The following is a 12206-nucleotide window of genomic DNA, read 5'->3' as shown; positions in this document are numbered from 1 at the left end:
TGTGTTATTGATTCCATTAGAATTCAGAATTCAGTAGTACTGACATTACACTCGCTGACCATGCTGGTGCAGGGTCAGATTTCAGAACTGCTTTAAATCTGCAGAGTTTCCATTCCACTACAACCCAGAGGTGCACTAGTGGATTGAGATCTCAGAGATTCAGAGATTCACTTTCACATAATTTTTTAAACAACTGGTTATTGGCGTTAATGTTGCCTTGGTACTACTCAAAGCTATCTGGCCATTTTCCTCTGACCTCTGGCATCAAAAAATAATTTTCTCAGAGAGAACTGCAACTCACTGAAAGTTTTCTTTTTTCAGAAAACTTTTTTCCCTTTTTCTCTGCAAACTGTAGAGATGGATGTACGAGGAAATCCTAGTAGATCAGCAGTTTCTAAGATACTCTGACTTGTCTCTCTCTGTAGCTCATGAGCTGTTTCGGGGCCTATTTTGTCTTTGTTTTTGCCACTGTCTGCCACTGAACACTGGAAAAAGATGGATCAGTAAAATCAAAACTCTATTACAAACACTTTTGTTATAGTAGTGCGACAAAAGCCCCACAGTGGCTTCAAAAACCCACTCCCTTTAAAAATACAGACGCCTACTTAACGCTTCTCTGAGGGATTGATGTATTTGGATTGGTTGCTATGTGTTACACCTGGCCTCGTCACCGGCTATCTACTGGTCACTTGCCAAAGGCCGAGCCTCCTCCTCGTCCTCCTCTGGTCGGGCCCTGTGTGAAGGTTATTACTCACTTCATGCTGATTAAGTTTGGGTGAATAGCGCTCTTTGTCCGACCTCGATTCCCACGACCCGGCATTCGCCTGGCAGTCGCGTGGCTCTGAAACAAGGGCTCCCACTTTAGGGGACCCAAAAGGTAGGAGGACGGGGAGGGAGCGAGAGAGGGTTGAAGGGGGAGGGGGTATCTGGTCAATCTGACATCTGCTCGTAAACAGTTAACAGCAGATGTCTCACATTTTAAAAACACCGAATGTGATCAAAGCAGGCTAAATACACAGCGTGTTCCCCCCCCCCCCCCCCCCCCCCCCCCCCTCTTCTGCGCTTCCACGAAGGTACAACCTCTCCCAGTGCAACCAGCTTCTGTTAAAGTAATTCAGGGGTTTTAAAGGATATGATTATGAACTATAACAGGTGACAGAAATATATTCTCAGGTGATTTGTCAGCCTTTTTGTGTCGTCCCGTGAGCTCTGAGGAAATAGGTTTGGTCTTTTTTTGCAGGTGTAATGTTGCCCTTGAATAGAATAGACGTGGGGGTCCCGGGAGTAAAGCACGGTAATTGCACACTCTTGTTCATGCCTGGGAGAAGAGGAAACTGCAGTTTTTTGGTGTTGTTGTCGGGTGAAGAGGGGGGAAGGGGGGTGTAGCGCAATGGTTTCAGGCTGGACATCTGTCGCTTGTGAGCTTTTTTTTTTTTTTTCTAGGCCGGGTCTCTCAGTTATTCAATGGAGCCAGTGACCTGTCAGTCTTGACTGATGGGACCCCGTGTGTGGGAAAATCCCGCAGCCAAAGAGTTGGCGCATTCACATGCTAATTGCGCCCTATAAATAAGAGGGTCGCGCCGCGCCGAGGACCCTAGAGACGAACTGAGATTCAGAGGAGAAGGGACAAAAAAGCGCGCACACAAACACACACATATACACATACACACACCATCACACACCACAGGTTAAAACATGACTGCTTCATCCATGGCGCACAACCTGGGGAAACATCCTAGCGCAAAGGAGGAAAGAAAGGTACTGGACATACTGAAGACGGGTTTCTTTTTGACCAATTTTTTTAAATGAATCCAGCATAGTGCCTCTCCATCTTGTTTTTGCTGCTCTTACCTGATTTGGTTACTTTTTTACAGCTCAGAAAGCCGCTCATTGAGAGAAAGCGGCGGGAGAGGATAAACAACTGTTTGGATCAGCTCAAAGAAACCGTGATCGGAGCGTTCAGGCTGGACGTGAGTATTGTCCTTACGTGTCTCCTCTGAGCAAACAGCGAGGGCTCAATAATAACTGAGGTTTCTCCTCTCTCGACAGCAATCCAAACTGGAGAAAGCGGATATTTTGGAGATGACGGTGAAACATCTGCAGAACATCCAGAACAACAAAGTTAACGGTAAGGAGCCGGGCACTTGATTGATTACGATATTACGAGCTTTGTTACTGCTGTTATTCATCGTAATAAAATAGATTTATATCTCCGTTTTTTTTTTATTTGGTTAGGCGTAATAAACCGATAACGCGTGAGAATGAAAATCCACTGACCCATTTGGCATTAGGCAGCAGGGGGCAGCATCAGCACATATCATGGCATATGTTGGAGGTCTGACAATGTTTTCACTGGGTGGTGGTTAGAGCAACGTGGTATGTGGAGCTGCTGGATGGGCGAAAGTGGAAAAATTAGAAAATGATGGCTGTCTGAGGTGCTGAGCCATGGATGGAAATGTCATTGCAGCCAACCGGTTATACTGGTTGTGCTGTTTCCTGTTACCACCGGGGTTCGCTGTGACACATGTATCTTTTTCTCTCTTCATTCAGACCCCACGTTAGGCCTTGAGGCCCAGCAGAGATACAGCACGGGCTACATCCAGTGCATGCACGAGGTTCACAACATGCTCCTGACCTGTGATTGGATGGACAAAACTCTGGGCTCCCGTCTTCTCAACCACCTCCTCAAGTCTCTGCCTAGGTCCACCGATGAGCACCCCCTCACCCTGCCCACACCCAGACTCGATGCTGCTCTTCCAGCCACCCAAGTCGTCCCAGGGTCCCCCCTCAGAGTAGAGCAGTTCCAGAGAGAGGCTGGACCTCAGGAAAGGCCAGCACTCCACAGTTCCCACCTGGGGACACTTGAGATGTGGAGGCCCTGGTGAACTGCTGGATTGATGATCTTGGTTGTCCATTCCGTTAGACCATCCTTTGTTATGTATCTTATAGATATGCTGCTCAGAAGACAAACATGTGGGGCGGTTTTTGTTCCAGTGATTATTATTGTAGGTGTGCTATAATGATTCTATACAGACCTTTTCTCAGTACTTCCCTTCAGAAGTTGACCTCTTGTAGCCTGCATTATAGAAGGCTCTTATTAATCTTTCGTGTATTTATTGTATTAACAGCTTTATTTATTGTTATTATAAGGCATGACTTTGCTTCTTAGACCACCTGCTTGGCCTTTGCATAGATTCCTCCTTTGCTGTACTATTAACCTAAACATTATTAATAATAAAACTTATTTTGCACTCACTCAGATTGTATGATCTTTGCAGGTGCTCTTTTCTGTTGGATCTTGACAGGAGTACTTTAAGGTCTAAGAGGCCTACAAGTGTTTATTGTAATATGATGTTACAGTAATATGGATTAAGATTTTTAGGGATTATACAGCATTCGACTGTGACAGGTTCCAGCCCTCTTGTGGCCCTGGATGCGATAAACTAGGAAAATGGATTCATGGATGGACTATTGTCATGTAATGGACATGAAACAAGTCAAATAAGTGCTAAACCCAACTGCCTAATCGAAACGTGTCAAAGTCAGAAAGAAAACACTTAAGTACTACATAGACTCATATCCTTATGCTCAGTTGTAGTTTAGCTGATTAAGCAGAACAGAGAAGCAGCTAATATTTGGACTTTTCATAAAGGGGTGAGAACAGATGTCAAAATTTCATTTCCACTACCCCAGTAAGCTAATATGTCTAACATGAACACCCTGGGACCAACAAATCTACAAACCGGATATCATAAAATCTGGCATGCTGCATAAAATGTAAATAAAAATAGAATGCAGTGATCTGCCCCCTAATCTTATTCACAATAGAGCTTAGAAAATATATCAAATGCTTAAACAGAGAAATTTTATCGACAAATATTAACTTGTTTTGAACTTTATGACAGTCATCTTTAAAAAAAGGGTAAAGTAAAAAAGAAAAGTAAGTGGCACTAACACTAAAGAGCTGGAAAAACATGTGAAATCATTAGGTTAGCGGGCCAGTAACATGACTGGGTAGAAAAAGAGCATCTTTGAGAGGCAGAGTTCCACCAATCTGTAAAAACTGCCTCTGCATATCGGGGAACATTTTCAGAGTTCTTGAATATAAAATTGCAATCATTTCAAATATGTAATGATCTACATCTACATCATGTCATGAAGAGAATGTGTAGAAATGTGCGCATTAGACAAGGCCCAAAATCAATACCGGATCTTCAGGCCCTCATAAAGCATAGCATTAAATCATGGAAATAAGTGCAAGGGCCTTAGAAAACTTCCAGGAATTACTATCTATGAGTAAAATTCACAGTGCCATCCACAAATTCAGGTTAAAGCTCTATGGTGCAAAAGAGAAGCCATTCCTGATCATGATCAGAAAACTCTGCCATCTTCTCTGAGCCAAGGTTTATCTAAAATCCACCGAGGTAAAGTAGAAAACTGTTCTGTGATCAAACAAATAAAAATCTCAAATTCTTGTGTCATCTGGACTAAAGAGGAGACGGACCATCCAGCTTGTTGTCAGTTTTCAGTTCAAAATCTCTGATGGTATGGAAGTGCATTAGGTGGATGACAAACTTGCACATCTCAAGTTATATACAGATTTTAGAGCAACACATGCTCTCATCCAGATACCCTCTTTTTCCTGATAGGCTGTTCATTTTTCAGCAAGAGAACGCTAAACCGCAACTGCACTTATTACAACAGCAAGTCAAGGGGATGAGCAGACATTTGAAGCATGATAAAAGGGAAAAAATGATGACAAATAAGACCCTGGACTGCAGTTAGAATCGGACAAGAATGAGATATTTCTCTCCCAAAAGTCCCACAGCTGCCTTTCCTCAGTTCCCAGATGCTTACAGACTGTTGTTAAAAGCAGAGGGATGCTACACAGTAGTAAACATGATTCCGTCCCAACATTTCTACATAATGTTGCATCAAATTGAAAACAAGCTTTTCTTTTTTTTTTCTCTTAAAATTGTACATTTTCTCAGTTTAAATATTGGATATGATTTTTAGATTCTTTTGTGAATCAAATGTGAGTTTATGAGATTCGCAAATCATTGCATGCTGTTTTTATTTACATTTTATACAGCATGCCAATAGACAACATGAGCTAACATGAGCTAAAACAACTTTGTGAGTAATATATATTAGAGCTGAGCTTCTTTTGCTCAACCCTAATATATATATTTGCACTGACTATAACTACAGTCAGTGCACCCAAATCATAACACAACCGTTTCCTGTCTCACCTCTAATTGTGCAAAGCAGATTCCAGTATGCAACTCAAATTCTGCTGAGGTATCCCCCCCACCCCCTCATATAAGACATTTCTAATAGGTCATGGCAATAAAAGAAGTGTGAAAAGAGAGTCATTTTTAATGTTTCTTTATTAGAACTGCTTCCAATGAAACCTCTTTGCAGAAGGTCTGTGGATTATTCTGAGATGGAGGAAGCTGCTCGACATATTTGTTCCATTTGACTTTATCCGGATACACCTGAACTCTGTATGTTTGTGGAAAACAACTCAGTCATAACGATTGTTTCTTTATGATTTGATGATTTGGGAGGATATGACATATAGATAAGTACCCACCAACACTTATCACTTGTGTGCAGGTTTGTCTGGCTAGCACGATTTGTAATTATAAATGATGCCAGCATTGTATAGTGCGTATGTGAGATGAGAGGACAAGCTTATTTATGCTTCACGCTATGTCGCCAAGCTTGATTAGCTTCGTTCCGAGTTCGCTACATTACAATAAGGGAAGCAGATAAATACAGTGAGGATCTAAACGAGTTGTGTGTGTGTGTGTGTGTGTGGGGGGGGGGTTGCCATCTGGAAGCAAAACAAACGTGTCAGAGATGGCTCATACATTCACGTTTTAATAAAGATGCAATTCATTATAAGCTTCTGAGAAGTGCAAACGTGCGAGTGTCCCATTCCCCAGCTATTATAGTCCCTGTGATTGGCCGCCACATGGAGCCAGGCGGCTGGTCTGAAGAGAGAGGGAGAGAGGGAGACAGAAAGGGGGACGCCTGGTCCCTCGGCGGAGCTCGCCAACAAAAGCGAGCCGAGACAGCTGCTCTCTCCACAGTCCACACCATTAAAGCTCTCTGGAACAAGAGATCTGGGGGTGGCGAGGTGCCAAAAAAAACCCCTTCACTTCAAAGGTCTGAAGGGCTTCATTCATTCGGGGCACGGGGCTTCAGTCTTAGCGGAAATGCTGCTGCGCAATTATGGAAACAGCGCGTAAAACACGAACTTAGCACGCAGCCCTGCATTTACCTGGAAGCTTTCACAGATGCACGCTGACCCAGCCACTCTGCTCTGCTGTGAGGGTGATCTGAATAAAAATGACGTAAACAAAACATGTAATAACCAGGCCAGAGGATTCTCTCAATGCGCCATATGCACGCTCACCAGCAAAGCACCCCAACGAATTCCAGGCGAATTAAATCATCAAACTTGGTATTATGAGAACAGCTTTTGACTTATTCACAGTTGTGCAAATGTGTATATTGCAGTGTGTTTGAACACACATAAAAAAGAGAGAAAAAAAAAGTCGTCCACGTTGCACAGCAGCCAATGTGAGAATGCAGTTGCGCACAAATCAGAAGTCACAACAACAACGGGGAGAACAAACGAGGCGCAGGCCAACACCTGTCGCTTTCTTTGGAGAAGGGCCCTTAATTCCCCGAACTGATTTAGTTTTGGCCGAGGGGCCGCCAGCAGCAGCAGCTGCCAACTGAAGGCATCGCGTTACATCCGCCAAACAGACGGGTAAATCTGCTGAGGCTCGGACACAGAAGCCAGCAAAGAGGAAAAGAGGTCGGGCAGAAAAGAGACGGGGGCAGGGTTTAAATGCCTCGATGTGGTGTAGGTGCAGCGTCGTGCTGCAATCATTTTGGTTGGGCTGGTTTGAATAAGTAACTGACTGGTTTATATTTGACAGCCTGAAGAATTTCATTTTTGTCTTGAGTTAAACATATATTTGAGGCTTCTTCTAACATATGAACAGTCAAACAAAAACGAAAATAAAAACAAACAGCACTATTCTAACACTGTACTCTGTGTCTCTGTGCTGATTCGTTTTGTGCAGATGAATTATAAGTGCGAGCAGTTCACTGAAACTAACTGAAAGGGGGACAAAAAACGAACGTTCGTTCCCCTAACCCAAAAAATTGTCTGATTAAAGCCAGTCCAGCTCCTCGGGGCGCAGACCTGGGCTGACCGCAGACAAAGGGGGAGAGCGCTCATTGGCTCCGACCGTGTGCGCTCTGTTGTTCCCCAGCGAGAGCAGCACAGCCCCTATTCACATGTTAATAAGCCCCTATAAATACTAACAACAGCCACTCAGCGCCAGCAGCACGTCTGACTAGGATTACACAATAAACAGAGGGCGCCTCGCCTCGCCTACGAGTTTGTCGATTTTTTTTCTGCCTCTAACCGGTTCCGTTTGCCAGCTGCCCCTCGAGGACCACTCAGGAGGTACGAGCAGCGGTGGGAGAAGCCACAGTAACGGCGATCCAACCAACATGGCCCCCTCGGCTCGGCCAAACGGCCTCGGACTTGATGTGAAAGATGAAGATGAGTCCTACTGCGGGATACAGAAAGCGGATAGAAAGGTGGGGGACCGGTGGAGGCACTGTCCAGAGACACTTGGCAGTGACGCACTTGTCACGCCGCTTTAACGCTGCGTGTGCACAGTTATGAGGCAGGGATGGTTAGTTTGAGAGGAACCCCTCAATGATTCAAAGTTAGTTACATGCTTTAGTGAGAGAAGAATGACGCTGGGTTGCCTTTGCGCACCAACCGCGGACAGGTGGACGCTTATGACTTTGAATGGTGCTTCTTTCCTCATGTCACTGAAGTGTTTTCTTTCTGTGCTCCCGCAGACTAGGAAACCTCTGGTGGAGAAGAAGAGGCGAGCTCGCATCAACGAGAGTTTGCAGGAGCTGCGGACTTTGCTGGCAGACACAGACGTGAGTACGGAGCGCACACAGCTCCTGCACTGGAGTTTCACTTTTGCTCTGCGCCACAATGAAGGCGTAAACTGTGGCCTTGGTGGTGCTCATCTGGTTTCTTTCCTCAGTTTCATTCCAAGATGGAGAACGCAGAGGTGCTGGAGCTGACCGTGAAAAAGGTGGAGGACATACTGAAGAACCGGAAACAAGGTGTGCCCAAATTTATCCAGCCCGTGTAACTATAAAAGAGTAAAGATCTGTTTTGTTGAGCTCTCAGAGTGCCAAATAATAAAACGCTTGAGTATTGCATTATCGATAGAATTACTCTCATTATTATTGCAAGACAGGGGTACATTTTCACCCTGCTCTAATAAAAGAGCATGTGAAGAGTCAGGAAATGCTTGATTTAAAAATATAAACAGTGATGAGCAAACAAGAGCTCAGTGGGGTCTTTTAAATTACAATTTCCGTGTGTTTTATACCATTAACTCTCATCTAAATGTCTTATACAGTATTTTACAAGAAAAAAACACTTTTTCCGCAGAATGGTCACCATCGGAGGTTTGTATCAACATGCTTATATGTAGAGCTAGAGCAATTTGCAATTATCTTATAAGAGGAAGTGATATTTTATCACATAAAAGGCTGAAAAGTAACATTTTTAGCTGTTAAGTAATTGTAGTGTAGTGAAGGAGAAACATTTAGCTGTCACGTGTCTGCAGTCAATAAAGTAGGAGTTCTTCAGTCTTGTATTATCAATGCTTTGGATGCTGAGCAGTCGTGTCTCTCCTCTCACAGAGGCAGAGACACTAAACCGAGAAGCCAACGAGCGGTTTGCAGCTGGTTACATCCAGTGCATGCACGAGGTCCACATGTTTGTGTCCAGCTGTCCTGGGATAGATGCGACGGTGGCGGCTGAGCTCCTCAACCATCTCCTGGAGTGCATGCCCCTGAATGAGGACCACCTGCAGGACATGCTGACGGATCTAATCACGGACACTTCTGAGGGCAGCAGCAGCAGCACTTGGCATGGAGGCAGCGAGGCACTCTGCGCTTCTCTCACTTCTCCTGGTGAACGGAGTTTCTCCTGCGGGTCATCTTCTGCCCTCTCCCCAGCCCCTTCCTCCATGTCCAGTGAAGACTTGTGCTCTGACCTGGATGAGACTGACAGTGATCACAACCAGAGCTCTACAGAGGGCATGGAGAACAGGGAGCCTCCCAGTATGCCCACCATGACCTACCCCTGGTCTATGTGGAGACCTTGGTAGAGTAGTGGTGGGAGTTTGGATGGAATACAGTTGGGATGTGTTGAAAGGGGGATTATGGGCTTTCATTTTTATGGTGTGACACAGCACGTCCCACTGAAAGAGAAAATTCCACCCTACAATACAAGAGGATTTTGTGGCTGTACCAGTTTTGGCCTCCTATAAGACCGGTTAAGAAGGCTGACTACATGCATGGATTTTTTTTCTTAGGCCTCCTGAACTCATGGCACTGATGTCCAATAATTAAAGTCTGTTCTCTTGAGACCAATTTAGGCACCAACAAAAGCCTCAGCTGATCACTCTGCAGTGATTCTGAATACCGGCGTGCAGATGGATTTTCTTCACAGTCACTACTGAATACAAGTTTACAGAGATTTCCCCCAATTCTGGGAAATGTTTGGAATCAGAAAATGTAAGAGAACATTTCATCAGAAGTCCTTCCTGGAGTACTTTGGACATTTATATATATTTCAAATTAAAAGTGGATTCTCCTTTATGCCATCAGAGGGATCTGCTACACTCTGCTACGCTTTCAGCTGGAGGCTCAGAAAAATAGCCCTCCTGTTCTTTTCAGTAGTAACACCCTGGCTTTGAGTCCTCTTGTGACTTGTCTTTACACCTGGAGAAACAAACAGCAATCCCTCTCAACACCCAACAAAGCACAGAAAAGGCAACAGTGCAGGACTCTCCCTCTTGTTTGGTCTATACTTCAGTGTAAATAGGATTTGTACAAGGAGAAAAGCTCTTTCTAGAAACTGAGAAGTCGGGCGATGCCCCAATTAATATAAATATTTCTATTGCATTTCAGAGGTTCCTTTAGTTTATCGGACCAGTAGTTCCTTTAAGAATGACCATTTTATGTTGTAAAGCTGTTTAGAAATGTCTTGCGAATAAAATGTCTGAATTTTTCTAAATAAAATAACGTAACTGAAAACTTCTTTGTCTGACGTGACTCCAGCTTTGGAATAGAAGAGAGAAACTGGGTCAACGTGTTTGTGTCTGAAAATACTGATAAAGCAAACCGTTTCTGAAAACAACAGCAACCCAAACACTTGAATAAGTAGCCCAGTGCATTCAAAAGGAAAAGTATGTCCTTCACTTAAACTTTCATTGATTCATACAGTGCGTGCATGCGCGCGCGTAAAGCAGTCGCACCTCTCCGAAAGTGTCTTCGCTCTCACCTCTGTCACAATGACCGTGTTAACAAATGCGTGTTAGATCCTGTCTGGACCAGTCACCCAGACGCACCGTCGGAGGTCCTCACAAAGGGGCAACTCCCCTCATCCCTCCTATAATCGCATGCAGTAAGAGTCGGGTGTTGTGCCAGAAAGTGATTTCCGTTATTTGCCAAAAAAAAAAAAAAAAAAGATTTCCCCCATTTAAACAGCTATAAATGACTTGCTGGCGCATAATCTGTCAAACATATCTGTCATCACACCAACAACAAGTCATTCTGAGCCACAATCAGCTGAAATCCATTTTTGGCAAAGTGATGTTTATATATCCTTTATTTATACTGCTAAAAAGTCTCGTTGACATTAAAATGCCTTTTTTTAACGAGTGATCTGGCCGAAAGGGCAGCGGAAATTATAAACAAATATAACACAAGACTTCTATAAAGATATTTTCGACTGGAATGATTATAGTGTAGGTATACTTACGCAGAGCCATAAAGATACTTGCACCTGTTTCTACTCGTAAAAGTAAATAACATGTCATATTTCACAACCATTAGGTTACAGCTAATAACCTAGGTGGGGGAACCGCACGTTGAGCACGTTGTTCACTGTCTGATGATCCTGGATTACTGGAGGAGGAGGCAGGCCAATTATCAACCCCCGGTGGAGTATGGGGGCTTGGAGGCTCTGGGTGTGAGCGTCGGAGGAAACATATGCGAAGAGGAGCTGATCAAAGCTTTGAGCCACTGTTTGACAGCGGAGCGTCAAAGTATGTGGAGGTTTGGGGGGGGGGGGGGGGGTACTAAAATGGTCCAAGTGCATGCTGAGATTCTTCACCAGGGCACAGCACACACACATATACACTTGCAGGGATATCTGTGTGAGGACATCTTTTGACATAGTGCACTCCTTTCCCCAGTCGTTGCAAATGCCATAGTCTAACCCTAAAGCCTCCTAACTCTGAAAGAGGAGGTGTGGAACAGGAAAATGATCTAACAATGTTATGATCTAAAGGTTGAAATGAAACAAATGAATCACACTAGAATCAAACTCAGACAACTACACTTGTGCTAGTTTCACTCCCCTTTGTCTGGTATTTCTGTTCCTCTCAGTATTATTTTGTGTGAACTAACAGATTCAACGAAAACATGATGAGGGAGGTCAAATTATTTTTAAAATAAGGAAAATTTGGAGCAGGCCGTTTCATCAGCTAGCTAGCACAAAAATGGCTTTAAGATAGTCAATATACAGAAAATGTTTCTGTGCTTGTGACTTATGTTTAATAGCTCAAAACCTGGGATGTTATGATAAATCCAGTGCCTGTCTAATGTAGGACTGTTAGCCAGTCATATCTGGTTTCAGACAGTTAAGTCCATAAATGTATGCTTCTTACCCAAACACACCTTTAAGATGTTATCAAAGGTATTTAGACACATTCAATTACACCCACACACCCATTCTGTCTACCACAGGACTCCACAGAAATCCCCAAAGCTTTCATTTAACCAAAACGTACCTGATGCAAACTCACAGCATCATAGGAAATGTACATTTTTAGTCAGATATTTCCAGTAATGAGATCAGTGTACATACAATTAACAACCGTGAATCAAAAGCTGAGTCTTAAGACTTTGTCCTTGGGCAAGATACTAACCCTAGGTTTCTCTCCAATGCATCCATCAGAGTATGAATGTGTGTGAATATTGGAAGCACTTGTACAGGGAAAAAAAGAAAGAAAAAGTTCTTGCATGAACAGGTGTGAGTGGGTGTAAGAGGAAAGTTGCATAAAGCACCT

The 12206-nt window shown here is 43.7% G+C and overlaps 2 protein-coding genes across 3 annotated transcripts; both read left to right on the top strand.

The window, feature by feature from the left end:
* The first annotated feature begins 1695 nt into the window (after positions 1-1695).
* Positions 1696-2885, top strand: her8.2 (hairy-related 8.2). Its single transcript, XM_085371530.1, has 4 exons — positions 1696-1758; positions 1875-1970; positions 2050-2128; positions 2551-2885. The coding sequence occupies exons 1-4, from the start codon at positions 1696-1698 to the stop codon at positions 2883-2885; spliced, it is 573 nt and encodes a 190-aa protein (XP_085227656.1).
* Positions 2886-7385: 4500 nt separating this feature from the next.
* Positions 7386-9582, top strand: her13 (hairy-related 13). 2 transcript variants are annotated; one of them, XM_085370819.1, is made up of 5 exons: positions 7386-7629; positions 7900-7986; positions 8097-8178; positions 8767-9039; positions 9085-9582. In XM_085370819.1, exons 1-5 carry the CDS (start codon positions 7540-7542, stop codon positions 9234-9236), a joined length of 684 nt encoding a protein of 227 aa, XP_085226945.1. In that variant the 5' UTR covers positions 7386-7539; the 3' UTR covers positions 9237-9582. The 2 variants fall into 2 exon arrangements, with proteins under 2 accessions (XP_085226945.1, XP_085226944.1); XM_085370818.1 differs by having other exon boundaries at positions 8767-9582.
* The last annotated feature ends 2624 nt before the right edge of the window (positions 9583-12206 follow it).

This window comes from Diplotaxodon limnothrissa, linkage group LG14, assembly GCF_057381915.1.
Source record: "Diplotaxodon limnothrissa isolate DT_005_m linkage group LG14, D_limnothrissa_male_GT1.1, whole genome shotgun sequence".
NCBI lineage: Eukaryota > Metazoa > Chordata > Actinopteri > Cichliformes > Cichlidae > Diplotaxodon > Diplotaxodon limnothrissa.
Note: the sequence above shows the minus strand (reverse complement) of the source record. Positions and strands in the feature narration are given on the sequence as shown.

What these genes read in the sequence shown, in the direction of transcription:
- her8.2 (XM_085371530.1), top strand. Translation starts at nt 1,696, where the DNA reads ATGACTGCTTCATCCATGGCGCACAACCTGGGGAAACATCCTAGCGCA. An exon ending in GCGCAAAGGAGGAAAGAAAG is followed by an intron (nt 1,759 to 1,874) that starts GTACTGGACATA and finishes ACTTTTTTACAG; the next exon opens with CTCAGAAAGCCGCTCATTGA. An exon ending in CCAGAACAACAAAGTTAACG is followed by an intron (nt 2,129 to 2,550) that starts GTAAGGAGCCGG and finishes CTCTTCATTCAG; the next exon opens with ACCCCACGTTAGGCCTTGAG.
- her13 (XM_085370818.1), top strand. Translation starts at nt 7,540, where the DNA reads ATGGCCCCCTCGGCTCGGCCAAACGGCCTCGGACTTGATGTGAAAGAT. An exon ending in TACAGAAAGCGGATAGAAAG is followed by an intron (nt 7,630 to 7,899) that starts GTGGGGGACCGG and finishes GTGCTCCCGCAG; the next exon opens with ACTAGGAAACCTCTGGTGGA. An exon ending in CTTTGCTGGCAGACACAGAC is followed by an intron (nt 7,987 to 8,096) that starts GTGAGTACGGAG and finishes TTCTTTCCTCAG; the next exon opens with TTTCATTCCAAGATGGAGAA.